The sequence below is a fragment of the Ooceraea biroi genome, chromosome 4, assembly GCF_003672135.1.
Source record: "Ooceraea biroi isolate clonal line C1 chromosome 4, Obir_v5.4, whole genome shotgun sequence".
NCBI lineage: Eukaryota > Metazoa > Arthropoda > Insecta > Hymenoptera > Formicidae > Ooceraea > Ooceraea biroi.
In genome coordinates this window covers 67,866-87,936 of record NC_039509.1, presented here as the reverse complement: position 1 = coordinate 87,936, position 20,071 = coordinate 67,866, and the positions used below count along the sequence as shown (strand labels likewise).

Sequence of the window (20,071 nt, the reverse complement as noted above, 5' to 3'; positions counted from 1 at the left end):
TCTTGAAGAGTGTAAAAAAAAATATATATGCGAAAGGTACCCTGGCGGGCCACCTTGACGGATTTTAGGCAGACAGTAGATTTAGTTTAGACTTGTTTTAGATGCGTTCTGGATGTCAGAATACGTTTACTAGTCTCATTTTTAGACATTTTTTGGACAAATATCTGTCTACACACTGTATAAATGCTGTCGCAATAACGCTGCTTAGTCAGTCTAAAACCTGTCTAATTTATTTATATAAGTCGAAAATAACAGAAACACCAAGACAAATTCTAGACTACTTTCAGCGATATCTTGACAATTTGAACAACTTTCAGCAAGTCATGTATGAGCTTTTCACTAGTAAAAATTAATGAATTCTATTTATTGTAAATTTTTTAATTTTAATATCAATTATGTATTAAATACAATAAAATTTATATTAAAATTAAAAAATTCACAAAAATAAAGTTCATTAGTTTGACTTCTAAAAAGCTCATATATGACTCGTCTGTAAGTTATAAATTGTTAAAAATACCGCTGGAACTTAAGGACTGGTCCAGCTAAAGCTAAGCCTAGTTAAAGTTAATGTAATAGAGATTTTTTATAAATACATTTTTAATAATGTGTAGAAACCGATTTTGTGGATAAGTCTTGGACTAAATTTGGATGGATTATGTCCAAATACATTGAGTGACGTAGACAAGATTTGGTCATAATCAGAACGCAGTATATCTTTTGACAACTCCTGATAAAATGTAGATGGACTGCTGGACATTTTATACTCGTTCCGAACTATATTTGGACCTTTACACGTACAAAAACTGTCTAATTACGTCTATATGATTCAAAATTTGTCGAGAATACATCTGGTATTTGTCCAGTACTGTCCGACACTTGTCAAGGCGGCCCGCCAGGGTAAATATAAAAAGTCAATTTGAATTGGAAAATTCGGTACACAATACGTTGATTTACATACAACAGTATCAGTACACAGAAATCTCAATTGCTAATTCAATCTTATTACATAATCTAAATCTCTTTACTTATAAATAATAAGTTCTTAATGGAAATTGTATTTTTATTCATAGATGTTCAGTCTTTTAAATTAATATTTTATTTTATATTAATAAAATACCGCATATATAAATTACATTATAATACATCATCAATAAAATCTATGTACATATAACAATCAAACAATTATAACTGAATATCGGTAATACTTTTATTCTACAATCGTATTTGGTGTTTTGCTTTAAAATATTCTGAAGGAATTTAATACTGACGATTCCCTATCAATGTTCACACTAAAAGCTTTCTATTCTCTATCGTTTCCTTTGGTAAAGTATTCTGTACGGGATTTCTCGAATATAAAACCACAGCACAGCTCACCATCGCTATAGAAATGATTGTGTTTATATTAACAGGTATACTGAACAAGATCCAGCAGAGCGTTGCTGTAAAAACCAATTCCAATGCACTGGCGAAGGTTTTTAGTATAGAATTTAAGGTTTTCAGAAAGAAACTCGTTATTATGCCAACGAGTGCATTATTTAACATAATTAATAATATCTTTGGTTGCAAACACGCACTGATGTCGACGCTGCTAAGGATATCGCTGATACCGTTTTCGAACGTACTTAGTAAAACGATTACCACTATGTTGCAGAGAATGCTATCAATATACATAAATACATTCTGTACAAAGATGTTAATGTCTGCGCCTTGTCCTTTGAGCAAGTATTCATTATATACACCAGCTAAGCACGAACACGTTGTCTGAAAAGCAAAAGATACTTTAGAACATGACCATGCTTTACAGGTACAAGTGTCATCGATAGAAATCATACCTGTATGAGAATTAGCAGCAGAGATATGTCTATGTGGAACTCCGTGCTAAGAACACGCGTATCAAAGTGCTTCACCATGCAACCAACTGTCAAGATCACCAGTGAGAACCATTGCATCCCAGATAACTTCTTGTGAAAAATGATCTGAAAGAAATCGGAACTGCGTCTGCACTGTCTGCCAAAAGTAAGTCATGTACGTATATACGTGTCTATATTTAAAAATCTACCTGGAAGATGATGCCTGTTAATACAACGCGAAGCTGCAACAGGACGTAGTAAGTCGTGGGGTCAAATCTAGCCAGATTGACGAATGCTAGATTGTTGTAGAGGCAGTACAAAAGCGCGGGTATCATGTAAAGTAGGAGCACTAAAAATCAACAGACATTTGCCTTAGTCTTTCATTTCAATCATGTTAGATGCCTATATCGCGAGTTGTTTGGATTCTTTTTCCCAATCTCACCTTTTTTATTCTTCTTTATCTCCTGAAGCAGGCTTAGGATGTGATTGCTGAGAATGTGAAATGAGTTAACGAATTAGTGCACAACTGTTTTGACGGGTTTCAATTGACGTCACTTGTACAGACTGAATCTCCAAAAGGTTTACTTACTCTTTACAATAGAGCATCGTGGATACGATTAATTTTAAAATCTCTGTCATTAATACGACTATTACAATATTGTACTCATAACGACCACTTCTTTGAGACCACGTTACGAGAATACCTAATGGTTATTATATATTCAGACATTTTACTAAAATAAACTGAAAATAAACATTTTGCTAGTATTTTTATGGACGAGACTAGTAAGCAAATGATGATGATATATCTATGGTGAGAGTAAATAAAATTATAATATCAAGATTAATATGCAAAGAAACATGAATGTCACACAATGAAAGATACATTAATAATTAACCAGATACTTATATAAAGTGTATGACGCTTTATTTTGCTGATTCGTTTTTTTGCTCATGCTAGAAGAATTTAATATACATTTTTATATGAGTAAAGTACCTTGATTTACAAAAAGTGCTATGTAAGAAACAAAGATAATCAGACTCCATCTTCCCGGGAATAATTCGTTCCAATTTATTCCTCCCATTCTTCGGCTTTCTTTGGCGATCTCAGCTTAAACAATTTCGGTAAATCATTTTTGACAGTCAATCCACTGATATCTACGGACACATGCAAACGTACACTGTCGACGGGTGCCGGATACTGACTGATATTACTGCATACAAATAAGGCACCTGTTCGGTGGTGTGAGTAACACATGACATACATATACATCGGTGTATATACATATCGTCACGTTCAATCTCACAACATTGCGTCTATTATTGCATTTTTATTTCAGTCTTTTACGCTCTAAAAGCGTGTTTGCGTGTTAGTTTTAATTCAAGGCGATTATATTGTATAAATAGACATACTGTCCCAATTCCTAAATAGCTGCAAAATGTTTTTAATCACTTTTTTAGAGGTATAGATTAGCTATTTTATCTGCAAGATGAAGTTCATTGCACCATTTCGATATGTGCTTTGTCGCATATTCGTTAAAACAAGAAATTTTAGGTAAAGGATCTTTTTAATTACAAAATTCTAAAGAAATATATTGTTACGTATCATGCAAAACTGGTAATAATCATTTCGATAAAAAATTAAATAATTTTCTTTACTATTGTTTTCATATGCAAAAGTAGGAAGTATTAATTAATAAATTAATTACATATTACATAAGTTTTATTATACATAACCATCGAAAAAAAGTATAATGCCGATGATAACGTATCAATGTGATAACGATATCGACATTGGCTATTGAAATATTGATTACCAGAGATACTATAGGTTGATGAATATTATTCGCTGTGCTCTCCTTATCTTTATAAGAAAAATATATACACATCCGCACTTACACATAGATTCATTCTATATACTATAAATTACAATATTAATGATAGATGTTATATTAATTATATTGATGATAAAGGAGATTAATACAAAGTCAAGAATTATCTACGTTAAAATCTTTTATTATATATTATCTTTATTATATTACATGGCCTTTTTTATATACACGTTTATGCACATATACATGAGAGTTTTCGAAGATTTTAATATGTTTTATGTTTAATTTCTTAAAAGCTGACTCTTTCAATTGCTGCTTTACGTGCGATCCGTTTGCAACTCCTCTTTCCAAATTGTTCATTTGGAAGCACATACATGGAAAAATTTTATCCCTCATTACGTGTATCATCAATTTTTTATGTATATGTTGTATAGTTACCAGCATTTAATACTCAAACTATCAACAACATATATATATTTACATTCTAGATTTCTGATATATAGGTTTTTCATAATTTCCATCTTTCACATTCTTATTCGTTTCAATGAGTTTAATTCATATGTAAATAACTGAACGTAAAAGAACCATATTCTCAAATCATCGTATTTAAATAGCAACTGACTGAAGAGAACTCACTTATACACGTTAGTCACGGATTATAACGAGGCAATGCAGAGTTGTTAATTACTTATACAAATTATTATAAATATATCGCAGAACTATATTCCTGAAATAAATCGTCCAATTCTAACGTAGCTAACGTCATAAGAAAGATATTCTTTGTTTTTTATAGTGCAAAATGTCATAAGAAAAATAATATTCTTACAGGGCACATAAAGAATTTAATTGTTACAGTTTTCTTTTAAAATATTTTATAACGTTAGAATAGTTGAAATGTCTGAAAATGTCAGATAATATGAAAAGTGCTATTTGCCTGTAAAAATTTTGTGCCCCCAATATTCATATAATTTGTACAAAGAAATTTGTTTCTATGAAAACTCATGGCGATACAGTGATGTAGAAAATGCAAATATTATATAAACGCATGTAGTAAATGTATTGAAATCACTTAGGGCCTGTTGCCAATTAAAACTAGATAAATACTTTTGCTTTAACAGTTATTTATGCTATGCATGTGAACACAACCAAAAACAATTAACAATGTGCATTAGTCAGGCACATATGTATGATTAGTATCAACTGTTAGCTTCTAACTTCCTTTCCGTTACATTTCTACCCAATTTCAGTCTAATTAAATATAACAATCTTAACTAATTCAGCGACGCAAAGATTTTATGCCGATTTTGTTGCAACGAAAAGTAAAAGGCCCTCCGATATTCCTATTCAAAATCTTGTTTCTTCGAAATGTTTGTATATGCCTGTTAGAAAAATGTAATTTTGTTAGAAATGTATTCTCGTGTGTATACGGCTAGACGCAATTTACAAATTATGAACGCATTGGTTTTTAAGTCAGTCATTTTGTTGTAATGATTACGAAAATGATAAGAATACATAAGAAATTGTGTGCAATCAAATTTGTCTATTCACGAAACTACTGAATTATGATTTCCATATATTAAAAGTTTAATGATCAACATCAAAGAGATTTTACTCTTAACAACAAATATTGCTTAACTTTTAACTACTTCTTTTTACATGTACATCAGATTTACTAGTCTTATAATGTGAAACAAACTAACTATTACTATAACAAAAAAACAACTAATAATTTAGATAAAATATGTAAAAAAAAATTTTGCAATTTTCAAAATGAGAAAATGAATTTATTAGAGAAACTGTTCCTCGGCAATTAAATTGCATGACGTCTGTACAGTAACTTGAAATCTCATAAAGTACGCGGGTCGTATTATTATTAGTCTGACGTTTTTAGTTGTTTCATAATTTGTTGCGTGATTAGTTTGGTCGCCTCGCTTGCGTTCGGTATAAGAAACTTATCCATATCGGAAATAACCGTGTCGTTATATTGCGTTGTACCATATTTAAAAGTTATCAGATCGGCGTGGCGTTTCCTCGAAGTGATTTTAACGATACTTATTAACGGACGTTTTACGATTACGTGCGCGGCACCCTTCCGCTCCGGAATTTCCCGCAATACTATGAGATGACTATCGGTAACCAGCAGTTGACTGAAACATGAGGACAACACGAATTAACCGTGAATGACGATTTTTTGGTGCATAAATGATTTGTCTTGTCTGCCTCTTCAAACACTCACCTATCACAGAGATCGCCATTAACTTTTACTTCTTGGCATTTAAAGGAATGTAATAGCTTAGGATCTTTCATCCATTGCTGTATAGACACTACTTCAATAGGCTCTTCGCTTTCGTTATTAGTCATTGTCATATCTAAGAAATAAATCAAACACGAGTGAAAAAGAGTAGAATAATAAGCGGTTTACGGTCTTACTTGACAGCAATGCCGGGAAAACGTATTACCTAATTCTTGATCGTCGTCTATACTGAACACGGGTGCGGTCTTTCTCTGACGTTTAATATAATCCAGATCCTTCCCATCTTTCCTCTCCGTATTGCTATTAACGTTCGCCGTAGGATTAACAATATAATCGAACAGCTTTCCCTTTACCTCCTGGCTCTTTAGCTTCATGGCCAATCCAATCTTGCCCAGCAGATCCGAATTATTGTTTCGAACCTTAACTGGGCTTGGCTCGTTCGAATTCTCTTCCAGCATATCGACATTGCACACCAGGCAATGTTGCGAATTATGATCGATCAGGCTCGATACTACTTCGTCACCGAAATATTCGTGAATGGCTGGAAGCAAAAATTATAAACGAAATTATTTCATTAGCTTGATGTACACACATATAGAAAATAGATGGGAATACAAGATAATTACCTTGATATCCGGAAGTAATCATGCTTACATATTGCGTATGCTTCTGTAGAAAGGATGCCACTACCATATGCGTGTAACGATCTTCCTCCTGCCTACCGCTTCCCAAGAAGCAAAGATGCTCTCCGCCAGCTTGCGAGCCCACGGCTAGCGCTTGACGCTGAGCTTGCAGTAGACCTTGCACTGCCGTCGTGAACGCGGCAGGTTCCTGAAGCATCTAAAAAGTAAAAATATATTTTAATATCTTTTGACTTTTAAATATCAAATAAATTAAAATCTTTGCATGAATTTGCATTTAAATCTTATTTGTGATATTTTCACGAGTTTAAAAAAGTACTTGATACGTATCCCAAGTTATTTGAATATAATGAATTAAATTTATAGTTTACCAAGTTACAATCGAGATGAAACGCTGTTGGCAAGTGACCTGCGTTATACTGTTCGGCCGGTCGGCAATCCACAAGGAAGAATCTGACAGCTTCAACAGTGCTATTAGGTGCGGATGGAGCTTCGATAGCGTTCTCCACTAGTTCCTGTGCCGATACGGGTAAGCACAACGCATGAGATATTAACTTCTCATCGGAGCTCTCGCCAAACATGACGGGATACAAGTCCTGTTTGAAGGACGTTGGTGTTTTCATTGCATAGTACTGTGCCAAGGAGCAAAAATCGGTTACGTCCTCCGCTTCCAGAGCACACGGCATCAGTGCTATGGTATCTATTATATTTTGCTTGTCTTCATCTTTCATACTGAGAATTTGCTCTCTGTAAGATGAAAATCAAGTTATTTAACGTTAGCAACAAATATATTTTATTAATATTATTTTAATCGATGCTCACCTGGCGTTTATGACCATGATAAGTGAGAGAAATAACATGAAAAATGGATCGGCTTGCATGAAGTACAGATCCCACATTGTACAAACTGCTGGTAATGAACAAACACCAGCGAACAATGTGTTCATCCATACTTTTGTATACTGATCAGGTGATATCCTTTTTGTGTCCAAAAACGAACATAGTTCCGGCTCGTGATAAAGTAGCAGTAATCTCAGAACCGAGCTATATGTTTCTCCCCTTTGGAAAAATTAATAAGTACGTTAATTCAACGTAATATTATCATAGAAAATATGGATAGTGCTTAAAATTTCTGTTCCTACCTTGGAATATAGCTATCTATTATCGCCTCAAAAAGATTGTAAGTTGCAGCACGTGGTAACTTTAAGGCTATTAAAGGACCCAATAATTCCAACCATCCGTTTCCCTTTTCATATTGCTTGCATTTACTCTTGCAATAAAATGTTAATATGGATTCGAGATCAGAAACTACCGAGACTTTATCCTCGTCGTCGTTCCCCAGTTTTGCTGCACAAAATTTAATTGTGATAAGTATAACAAATGAAAGTAGACTATCTTATTAATTATAAATTGTAGAATATTTCTTTCTTATACTCACCAACTAATTGTTGACAATCATCACGGATTATATTTTGCTCGGGTAAGTCGTAAACCTCGTTAAACTGACTCAATTGATCACCTTGATCAGTAACATAGAGGCAAGCCTGCCAAACATCTGGTCTCAAAGTCGCAGGTACTGGTTGGCCCTTACAAATGGCATATATGTCAGACGCGGATGGTGCTTCCGTGTCAAGAAGTGCCGCTTCCAATTCTAATACCCTGAAATGACAGAAGAATTAATCCGAGTGAATAGGAAGATACCATATTATCTTTATGAACACACTCGTGATCAGCGTATGTGTACATTAGTTAATAAATGCCATTATATAACTCGCACTCCCTCACTAACAAAATACTTTTTACTGCACTTTGTAACAAGCACATGATGTTATAAACAATTTTTTTACATTTCATACATTATGGTTTTATACATTGCGATCACACATCACACAAGTGTCACGCGGAACAACTCGCCCGCAATTTTGCAAATCAATTTGTCGGGAGATTTGTCACTGCTGAAAACTCGGCGTTCTTCGATGAAGCAGGAAAAATTCGATTTCAGCCTTACCAGGTGTTTTCGTCCTCTTGTAGTGCCATCGCGGTAGACGTCCAAGAATCCTGGCGCACGAGAGAAATACGATAGCTGATGTCCGTTAAAATTGTCTATAATACAGAGAGCACTCGCGGTCATTCAGCATCTTTCGAAGCGCGTCGCGGAAGCTCTCATTTCTCGCGATCTCGCTCAGTGTCAACGGGTTAGTGGCATGGTAGCTGATAAAACGTAGCTGCTGTTGACAGATCGTTGCCATCTTTTTGGCGAAGTTGCACGTATGCGCAGAAGACGTGGCGCGAGAACTTGACGGACAACAAAGCACGATGTTAGGTAATTGTCGTGCGATCTAAAATTTTTAGTTAAAAATTTGAATATAAATAAAAAATTAAATATAAATACTTTTGTACATGGATCGAGAGTACTGCGTAATAATTATGTTGTATTTAAAACATTTATGTCAATTTATATTAGCAGCGATACAAATTTATAGTTATTCGTTTACATAAAACGATTTTACGTATAAAAATCTTTTTGCCCTGACATTTTTGGAAGTTTACGCGATTCTACAAGATTATTACTATACCATTTTTTATTGGATATTGAAATTCACTAGAAATTACATTACCGACTCGTCAGTCGTCACGACATTGAATGAAGTCACTAACCGTCCACCAATGAGACTTTAGATTTTTTAGTGAATTTGCTCATTTTGGTAATTTTCACTATGTGAGAAAAACAGAGTATCTTATGCATTCTGTCTCTCTATTTATACGTTTGTGACAGTTTATGAAATATGGCGGACTCAGCAGGAAATTGGTGTCTCATTGAAAGTGATCCTGGCGTTTTTACGGAATTAATTAAAGAATTCGGTAAGTATATTCCTATATCCTCGATTAAAAAGACAAAATCGATCTGTAAGAAACAATCTCATGCGTTATCTATATGATAGCGCAATTACAAATTGCCATCAAACTGTGCAAAGTTGACGCACACACGCGTACCATAAAAGCATACATGACGTGCAAAACAGTGTAAATGGATCTTAATCATCTTAATTGATCTTACAGGTGTGAAAGGAGCACAAGTCGAAGAATTATGGAGTTTGGATGATGAACAATTCGATGATTTGAAGTAAGTTTATCTTGTATACTATAAATATTAATTTTTATTATGTTATTTTTATTAATAATCTTGTTTCATCAAAAGTAGATGAAAGAAAGATATAAATGATAAAGATTATGTCCGCACAAAGTTTGTGTCAATACTTTGGGAAAACATTTATCGCTTTGTGTGAATCTAGTTTTACATAATATTAATTTTTGAATATCTGAGTCTATCATGTAAACACTTTTCCTAGGCCGATACATGGTTTAATATTTTTGTTCAAATGGGTACAAGATGATGAATTATCAGGAAATATTGTACAAGACAGTAGATTGGACAAAATATTTTTTGCCAAACAGGTACGTATGTAAAATATAACGCCTACCTAAAATAACTGTACAATAATAGCTAGAGTAAAATAAATAAAATGAAAATAGTCTTGAACAGTAAGATTTTATCTAGAGCAATATTTATTTAGGTAATAAATAATGCCTGTGCGACACAAGCGATACTGAGTGTTTTGCTAAATTGCAAGCATGCAGACATATCGTTAGGGCCGAATTTAGAAGAATTTAAAAACTTCTGTCAAAGTTTCGATGCAAATATGCGTGGACTAGCCCTTAGTAATTCTGACATTATAAGGGAAGTTCATAATTCCTTTTCTAGGTATGCATTCATTCTTTAATCAATGTTATAAGTTGATTGTATATGATTTTACATTGATGCTAAAATTTTAGGCAAACTGTATTTGAGTATGATTCAAGACAGGCATCTAAAGACGACGATGTGTTTCATTTCGTAAGTTATGTGCCGATTGATGGTCGTTTGTATGAATTAGATGGCTTGAAGGATGGGCCGATTGATTTAGGTCCATGCCCAGTAGGGGAACAATGGGTTCAAGCTGCAAAGCCGATAATTCAAAAGCGAATAAACAAGTAAATTATAAAATTTATTAATTACTATTTAGTAAATTATAATTTTCAAAACTTTGTTTACACGTATTATAGATAAATATACTTGTATCGCTTATCGACTCTGTAACATAGATAACGAATGTTTGTGAACAGATACAACGAAGGCGAAATTCATTTCAATCTCATGGCTATAGTAACTGACAGAAAAACTTTGTACGAGAGGCAGAAGGCGAATGTCTGTGATCCTGCAGAACTAGAGCGTTTGCAAACGCTAATCGAAGAGGAAATAAGAAAATCGAAGAGATATCAAATAGAGAATATTAGAAGAAAGCACAATTATCTGCCACTTATAATGGAACTCTTGAAAATTCTCGCTAAGGAAGGGAAGCTGGTTCCGCTGTATCAGAAGGCAAAGGAAAAGGCACTTGAAAAAGAATCAAAGAAAAATAAGGTTTGAACTTATAATACGGAAAGAGACGATGGAGACTAAACCTTGTGTTATCCAGGAGAAAATTGAGAGATTCACTGTATCGATCTTTTTTAAAATAAATTATTTACGCAATAATCACACTGGTTGACTTTTTCCTTCTCCTATGTAACAATCATCTATTTAAAACGATGGACTATAATTTATGTTATCGATAAAAATATGTATTATCATTAATTACATAATAAAATATATTAATAACTTATTACAAAGCACTTTCAGAATCACTCTCGCTTTCAGAATTATTAGTTTCACTGTCAGTGTGCAGAGATCCATCGCTGATTATAATCGCGTCATTGTTACCTTCCACATCCAGTACATTCATGTCTTTACTTTTGTAGATAATTCTAGGTAAAAATTTGTCCGTTGGCATTTTTTGGATTTCAAGTATTTTTTTATTATATAAATGTTCCACGATCTCTGTAACGATAAGAATTCTCATACAATATTAGGCCTCGCGCATTTAAAATTACAACTCAGAAAAAGCAATTTACCAGCAAAATTATCCACGTCGTTCAAGTCACAGTCTTGAACAAGATAATAGAAAACTTTACAAAGGAACTCGGCAGTTGCGCCTTCAAAATGTCGAGCGACATTGGGCCATATAATCTCACGGGTGTGCGATATCCCTTTTGCGTACATGCTGTGAACAGTGCAATGTGCGTATCGAGTCACTAGTATGTATCGATCCACATTTATAATATTCGACTCGTGGATGCAAAAGCTGTGATATTGAACGAGTCAAGAAGTTTTGACCAATATATATATGATACATACTATTCAATTAGCTGTATCTTAATGTCGTTCAAGTAGATAGGACTTGTACTGAACAACTGCAGATGCAACTGGTTTTGCCAAAATGTTTTCAGCACTTTTTCTTGTATATCTAATTTCTGTTCCATTCTCTGCCATACTGGCTTCGGAATAGTAGCGCATTTAAGTTCTTTTATATCCTCACTCAACGTAACGTTGAGCAAAGTTTTTATGAACTTTTTGATTAATGGCAATGTCCATGTGACATTTTGTAACGCTGTAATTAAATTGAACAAATTAATATGTACATATATTTACATGTATATAAAAATATTCCATATTTTTGTGCGATGCGAAATCACAAGAACTACTTACGTTTTGTCTTAGATTTGAGTTTTTGATGACGTTTGCGGACTGACCGTACCGTTCGTCCTAGTAATTTCGCTAATTCGATATATTTAACATCACGTTTGTGAAAATGCTTATTTTTCATATACGCTAGAATCGTTTTATCCTCCTTTGAAGTATATCTGATTAAAAAGCGTGATTACAAAAATTATACGTGAGTGAGAAATCCAAAGTATCCGTATATAAATAGAATTCGAAATCAATTTCAGATGTATGTGTCATACCTAACGTTAGTGATTCTGTTTTGATATAATATTTTAAATCTGTTATGGACGCTGTACAGAGTCCGCCAAGGTAATCCATTTGCCAGAAATTGAACGAATTTTTGTCTTTCGCTTACATCTTCTATATAATATATTCCATTGTATCTCCAGTAAAAAAACAATTTGACATTCTTGGGATCCCACTCGTGAAGCTTCATATATTAACATATTATATTATAATATATTTGGTAAAATAAAATATTTATATGCAATGTTAAAACTATACATAATGTTATGTGAAACATACCTCACAAAACATTTCCCAGTTTTTCTTAATAATTTTGTCTTCCGCAGGCGAATATGGACCTTTTCGAAGTGGTCCATATTTTTGAAATAAGTTTCTAATCGGTCTTGGTGGTGCATGAGCTCCAGTAAGCTCTAATTGATGCTGCCGAGGTACCTTATGTATTAATTTTATACGTAACTCTTTCAGTTTCTGTTTCATGTAAAACAAAACAAATCAATTAATTGACAAATGTGGAACAAATTACCTATATATATATGTATAACACTACGAATACCAATTAATACCAACCTTTATAATATTTAATGATAATTCTTCTTCTTCTTGTTCTGTATCTTTCAATTCTTCCAAGGAATCTTCTTTTTCTAGATGACATTCTTGTGTTATAAAAAGATTAGAAACATTGGTCTCATTCTGTTTGCTGGCAAGACGAGCCGATCTTCTTTGTACTTCCTCTTTCAATGGAGATTTTGCTTTGGATTCTGCAAATGTCATATTAATATCCTTTTCTTCACGTTCACTGATAAAAAGGGGATCTGTTAGTGGATCCTTATTGATGCTCGTTTGCATGATGCTGTCATCAGTTTCCTGTACATAATTGGTATCTATCATTGAGGAAAATAACATATCCGATGATACTTTAATGTCATTAAAATTTATCACAGCATCTAAATCATGCGCCAACTCAATGTCTCCAAACTTCTGAAGGTTCTCTATGGCCTCTAAATCCGATTTGAACACGTCGTATTCGCTACTTATGCTGAGACTCTTCTTTCTCTTTGAACCTATGATCTGCTGAGCTGCATCATCGCATTGTAGGAACTCGTTGTCTTGGTTTTTGTTCTCAAACAACGGACTGTCCGACGCTTTTCTTTTGTTTTCCTTATTCGGAGTATTTCGGTTCATATTCTGATTCTTTGTATCGTAAAAATTTTGAAGATTCCCTGCTTCATTCGAATATACATTTCCCGTTTCCAATTGTGATTCTACGTGATTCGGTGTATTATCGCTACCGGCACTTTTCGTTTCTTCATTTTCACATTTTCTAGTGTTCATCGTATTTAATACTAACGCACTCGTGAAAATTTCTTTCGTCAAATTTATTTTCTTTGTATACATTAGTATACATTACAAATATATTTTCAATGTACAACGTACAAATTTATTTTCTTCGTACATGATCTACAGATCATCTCATACCGGATCATGCACGGTATTATATATTTTGAACTTTTAAATATATTTAATATTTTTCTATTTATCTAACAAAATTTATACAGGTATATATACATGCATACACACACACATACAAACACATACATGCATACGTTCACAGACACAATATATAAAAATTCTTATTTACTAAAACGTTTTTTAATTTATGGACCGGTTAGGTCAGATCGTAAAATAACACACGTGATGCAATGTCACGATTCCGACTGGTTCCGAGGCAGTGTTGTCAGCTGGGACGCGGTTTTCGGTCATGCGCAGTGGAAATGACCGTTAACCAACATCGTATCATGCGGCATGTTACGGGTGCGGCCCCTAGTTTTGGCGCGCTTAGTGTGTAGCGCGAATGGAGTAAGAAGAAAGAAGAAAGAAAAGAAGAAAGAAAGAAGAAATAGAAAAGGTAAGTATATTATTATAAATAATACTATTTGTAATAATGGAAAATATTAATCGTAACGTCGGAAAAGGAGCAGTAAAAAAACGTAGGTCTTTTCAGAAATCGTGGTTAGATGATAATAATTTTAAAGGATGGTTGGCTCCTCATCCTGTTGAAGAAGATTTAGCAATTTGTATTTTATGCAATAAAACTATGAGATGCTGTAAATCAGATTTAATTCGACATTCACAGACGGTTAAACATATCGAAAAAATAGATTCGCGAAATTGTGAAAATGATAGTAATAATAATGACTTATCACATCGAGATAAAGTAAAACGCGCGGAAATTAAGTTAGCAGCTTTTTTTGCACAACATAATGTAGCTTTTCGTACCGCGGACCATTTAATACCGTTAATGAAAGATATTTGTATAGACCCTGACATTGTAAAAGATCTTTCACTGTCCCGAAATAAATGTGCAAGCATTGTAAGAAACGTTATAGCAAAACGCGAAACTGAGGAATTAATCGAAATTATGAAAAATCGCAAATTCTCAATTCTAATTGATGAAAGTACGGACATTACTGATAACAAATTTATGTGCATCCTTGTTCGATACGTTTGTCCTTCAGACAAAAGAATTAAAACTCAGTTATTAGAATTACTCTCTTTAGATAGTACAGATTGTTCCGCGATAAAAATTTTTGAGCAATTTAAAAATGTGTTGCATAAACAAAATATTCCTATTAAAAATATCATTGGAATGGCATCTGATAATGCATCAGTCATGGTAGGATGCAACAATTCTTTTATGTTTTATTTAAAACAGGAGGTACCAGAATTAGTTGTTTTAAATTGTATTTGCCATTCCTCCGCGCTAATAGCCAGTAAAGCTTGTGATAGATTACCTCCTTCTTGCGAACAATTAATTAGAGGAGTAGCTACATATATTTCAGGCAGTGCTAAGAGATGTGTGATTTTAAGGGAATTTCAAAATTTTTTTAACGTTGAAAATCATAAAATTTTTAAATTGTCTAATACTAGATGGCTGTGTTTGCATAAATGTGTTGTTCGACTTCTCGAAAATTGGGAAGTTTTGAAACAATATTTTATTCTAGAAACCGCGGAAAATAAATCAAAAAATGCCGAAATGATTTTAGAATATTTAAATAGCGATTCTATTAAAGCATATCTATTGTTCTTAAAATATTCTTTGAATTTTTTAAATAGTTTTAATGCATTATTTCAATCGCGTACTATTTTAATTCATAAATTATTTGAAAGCAGCCAGGAATTAATTTATCAATTTGCACAAAATTTTATAACTTATAATGCTCTGAAAAATATTTCTAATTTAGATCTTAATAATGAGGAAAATATTCAACCTTTAGATAATATATATGTCGGACCCGAATGTGAATGTCTTTTGCAAACGCTATCTGTAGAATAATCCATGTATGATATTATATTAACGTGTTTAGAATTTTATAAAACGGCAGTTCGCGAAATGTTACATCGTTTACCATATAATGATCTGTTTTTTGAACAATTAGCTTTTTTAGATTCCAAAATTGCTCTTTTTAATGAAGGCAGAATACGAATTAAAGATTTAACTTATATTGCCACGCGATTAAATTATAAAGACATAACACAGTTAGCTTTTGAATGGAGGATTCTGCCATCTCTTTATAATAATGAACAAAAAAAGCAGTTAGCTTCTTTAGAAATTGATGAAATGTGGAAAAATATTGTTGAATATAAAAATTTCGCTGGTGAAAAACAATTAAAACATTTAGAGTCGTTCGTTCAAATAGTTCTTTCTTTTCCACATTCTAATGCTGAATCCGAGAGAATTTTTTCGATAGTTACGGATGTAAAATGTAAAAAGAGAAATAGATTATCTAATGATAACCTATCTGCGATTTGTATTGCAAGATCGAGTTTTCAAAATAAATGTATTAATTGCATTAACTTTAAAGTAGAGTCAAGGCATTTCGAACTGCACGAACCGCAAAATTTATATGAAGAGCAAAGCACATCTCATAGTTCTTAATATATTATTTATTTTATATTTTGTTTACTTATTATTTGCTATATTCGAAATTATTGAATTTATTTTTTATTATTTCGTAAAAACGCATCTAGTCTTCCAGCTATTCCAGTTATTTCGTCTTCTCTATTCATTCGTTCCTTCTCTATTGTAATCTGTATTATTACTAATATAATTTATTTTGCAGAAAGCATCATATATTTCTTATTTTAAATGTGCAATAATTACAATTGTGATTATATTGTGATACTTGTATTGTAGTGTACGTGATATTAATTTAAGTTTTTATAATAATAATAATAATTGTGATTATATTGTGATAATTGTACGTATTGTAGTGTAATATTAATTTAAGTTTTTTACCAAAGAAAATGTATTTAAGAAATATGTGCAATTGTAATGCAATATGTGCAAGTTTAATTTATATTATTTGCAAATGTTATTTTTAGTTTTAGTTTTAGTTTATTAGTGTAAGCGTTTATTATATTATATTATAAATAATATATAACATTAACATATATATATATAAAATATTATAATTAAGTAATTTAAGTTCTGTATTTAATATTTATATAATTTAAAGTATTTATTTATTTAGTAATGTTAATGCGTTATATATATATATATATATATATATATATATAAGTATATATGTAATACATATGTAATTTTTATTTTCAGACGAATACTGGTAAGGGTTTTGGCAGTTTTCCTTACCCACGCAACGAATGTTGGTATTCCATGATTTTTCTGCCAAATAGAACATCTGTTTTGTTATTTAAAAAAGATCTATTTTATTTTACCAATCATTTTGCTTTCCTACCTCCTTCAACCTTTTTGCTATTTGTTCACATATCAAATATATAAAATTTTATGTATGTAGATGAACATGTGTACTCATGTGTATACATATATTTATTTATTTATTTTTTATTTATTTATTTATATTTCATTTATATTATTATATTCTTTATATCATATATATATATCACATGTTTCATACATTTAAATATTTTAGAATATTTAGCACGGGCGACTTCCACATATCTTTTTTACTCCTTTAGATACGTCATTGACGTATCTTCCACTGCGCATGACCGAAAACCGCGTCCCGGCTGACAACATTGTTCCGAGGAGCTTCTTCGATAGTCGCGCGCATGTATTCGATACAGTTGCCGAGTTATCGATCGTGCATTCGAGAGTTTGAACGTGATGATAGCAGAGAGAAGACTGAGAGGTGTCATGGACCGCTTTTAGGTGATCAGAAATTTTTTTTTTTATTGTATAAAAAGAGAGGGCCTTGGCATCGCCATCCGGCCAGCGGTTACAATATGTGGACTTATAATATCGACCAAAAACTACAGCTGGTCTCGCGCTAAAACTACGACATAGTTGAGACCCCACACGCTCCGCGGCAAGCCCCGGCAATCGTACCAACAAAGCCCGCCGCATGGCACGCAGGATCCCAACCCACCGCCTCCATGAAAAAAGACACTAGATTTCCACGCATGTGCGGCGCATGCCGCGCGACCACGAATCCCACTTCAAGCCACCTTCGCTCAACGTTTGATTCCTCGACATGCATGAACATCCCGATAACCGGTTATCGTATCGCATACTCAGCCGCGGGAAAGACAGGACGGCATATCACGGTTTGCCTCGAAAAAGCGTACTCCATCACCTGACGAATAAGCCACTCCGCGATACGCCCCCCTGCCCCTTCCTCTACTTGCGCTCTCTATTCTATAACGGAAGCTTTTTGCAACGACGATGAGTTGGGACTATTGCAGCGCTCCACGTTTCTACCTCGCCGATGAGACGGGAACGCGCGCCCTTCATGATTGACCCGATCCGGCAGAGTCGACGCATTACTACCGCAAGGCAAGGTGATCAGAAACCGCGATGCACATGCGATGCGCCCTCTGAGAACGTGGACATAAACTACGTAGCCAATGTCCATATTTTCTCGGGGATAACACTCAATATGCACAATTTTGTGGTTGTGTCCGTGCTATGTGCACGAAACGTCGGTAACGTTACACAATTATATGATATCGAGCAAGAGGATAATAGAAACGTCGAGCGAGCGGGATATAACAATAACAGCATGTGAGAAAAACTCGAATTCGAGCCTTCTTTCCACCCTGTTATTATTTTCATCTCGCTCACTGTTACTGGGTCTTGTTGCCACCTCGCTCGTCCTTATTACATGTTGAAATAATTTGCTCTCGTCTCCAGTGACATAGACTGAAGGAAATTCTTGAGTGTAGACGCTACTCAAAGTGTTACTCTTGTCCCGGTCTATCCTAATAGATAACCCTAATACCAATATCATGATTTAATTCAGTTCTTTAAATTTTTTCCCTTTTCCCTTTTGTTTCAAATCAGTCAGGATAAACTATCGATTACGTTTACTTTCGACGCTTACCGAAAGCGACATTCTTCTTCCTTTACTACTCATTATACATCCAAAAAAGGTAGAATGATGCGTGTGCTATTAAATAAAGATATATATATATATATATATATATATATACAGGGTGTCTGAGACCACCCGTACATGCCGAATATTTTGATAACTGAGCGTGACAGATAAAAATGTTTTAATCAAAAGTTGTAGGGCTTTAACAATTACATGAAATGGTGATACATATTTGACCTTGACAGCAGTTATGCAGGAAGTCTCAAGGTCAACTTTAAAATCTTAAATGGAAACTCCCATTTTTTATTATATCATCTTCTTCTACCAATTAATTGGAACAACTTTTGTCTGAAACATGTTTTCTGAAAATGCCTCCATTGACCTTGACATGTATTTGAAATAAAAACTACATTTTGAAATAAAAAAGTCTCGCTCTTAACATAATCCAGAACTAACGACGAGGACGTGGCGAGTTTCTAGTTCCATGTTTTTTCTTAATTTAAAAAATTGTAATGTTTTTAAAATGTTTTCAGTGGTACGGCCAAAAAAACGGAAAAATAATTAATAAACATAGTGATACCAAATACTATGTTACACAAACCAATTATGAATACGTAAAAGCATTTAAAAAAACTGAAATAGCTGTCCCGTATTTGGGACAGCTATTTCAGTTTTTTTTAAATGCTTTTACGTATTCATAATTGGTTTGTGTAACATAGTATTTGGTATCACTATGGAGGCATTTTCAGAAAACATGTTTCAGACAAAAGTTGTTCCAATTAATTGGTAGAAGAAGATGATATAATAAAAAATGGGAGTTTCCATTTAAGATTTTAAAGTTGACCTTGAGACTTCCTGCATAACTGCTGTCAAGGTCAAATATGTATCACCATTTCATGTAATTGTTAAAGCCCTACAACTTTTGATTAAAACATTTTTATCTGTCACGCTCAGTTATCAAAATATTCGGCATGTACGGGTGGTCTCAGACACCCTGTATATATATATACAGGGTGTCCCGGGTTTTAACCGACAAACTGCGGGAGCATATTCTACTAGTGGAAATAAGAAAAAATTCTTATATCGAGTTTGCTTAGAAATGCTTTATTACAAAGTTATAAACCAATATTGAAAAGAAATATGAGATAAGTAACAACGGAACATAGTGTAGAATTTGGAAGGTCGAAGATGTTTATGTTATGTGTATTCACATGTATTCATGTTCACTATGTTGAAACGATTCAGTAC

The 20,071-nt window shown here is 33.3% G+C and overlaps 4 protein-coding genes across 4 annotated transcripts; 1 reads left to right on the top strand and 3 right to left on the bottom strand.

The window, feature by feature from the left end:
• Positions 1-1,077: 1,077 nt before the first annotated feature.
• LOC105283529 (UDP-galactose transporter senju) lies at positions 1,078-3,112 on the bottom strand. Its single transcript, XM_011346350.3, has 6 exons — positions 2,848-3,112; positions 2,440-2,554; positions 2,293-2,339; positions 2,060-2,199; positions 1,833-1,976; positions 1,078-1,761 (listed from the first exon to the last, which is right to left on the bottom strand). The coding sequence occupies exons 1-6, from the start codon at positions 2,933-2,935 to the stop codon at positions 1,285-1,287; spliced, it is 1,011 nt and encodes a 336-aa protein (XP_011344652.1). The 5' UTR covers positions 2,936-3,112; the 3' UTR covers positions 1,078-1,284.
• Positions 3,113-3,845: 733 nt separating this feature from the next.
• Positions 3,846-8,858, bottom strand: LOC105283528 (TBC1 domain family member 23). Its single transcript, XM_011346349.3, has 9 exons — positions 8,586-8,858; positions 8,016-8,236; positions 7,720-7,924; positions 7,400-7,636; positions 6,949-7,324; positions 6,563-6,776; positions 6,142-6,477; positions 5,919-6,051; positions 3,846-5,829 (listed from the first exon to the last, which is right to left on the bottom strand). Exons 1-9 carry the CDS (start codon positions 8,612-8,614, stop codon positions 5,556-5,558), a joined length of 2,025 nt encoding a protein of 674 aa, XP_011344651.1. The 5' UTR covers positions 8,615-8,858; the 3' UTR covers positions 3,846-5,555.
• Positions 8,859-9,323: 465 nt separating this feature from the next.
• LOC105283526 (ubiquitin carboxyl-terminal hydrolase isozyme L5) lies at positions 9,324-11,153 on the top strand. The gene is made up of 6 exons (XM_011346346.3): positions 9,324-9,439; positions 9,638-9,701; positions 9,928-10,033; positions 10,153-10,340; positions 10,412-10,609; positions 10,742-11,153. The coding sequence occupies exons 1-6, from the start codon at positions 9,364-9,366 to the stop codon at positions 11,043-11,045; spliced, it is 936 nt and encodes a 311-aa protein (XP_011344648.1). The 5' UTR covers positions 9,324-9,363; the 3' UTR covers positions 11,046-11,153.
• Positions 11,154-11,179: 26 nt separating this feature from the next.
• LOC113561376 lies at positions 11,180-14,057 on the bottom strand. The gene is made up of 7 exons (XM_026968824.1): positions 13,035-14,057; positions 12,747-12,935; positions 12,461-12,651; positions 12,204-12,358; positions 11,853-12,105; positions 11,570-11,718; positions 11,180-11,495 (listed from the first exon to the last, which is right to left on the bottom strand). Exons 1-7 carry the CDS (start codon positions 13,860-13,862, stop codon positions 11,281-11,283), a joined length of 1,980 nt encoding a protein of 659 aa, XP_026824625.1. The 5' UTR covers positions 13,863-14,057; the 3' UTR covers positions 11,180-11,280.
• Between the last annotated feature and the right edge of the window lie 6,014 nt (positions 14,058-20,071).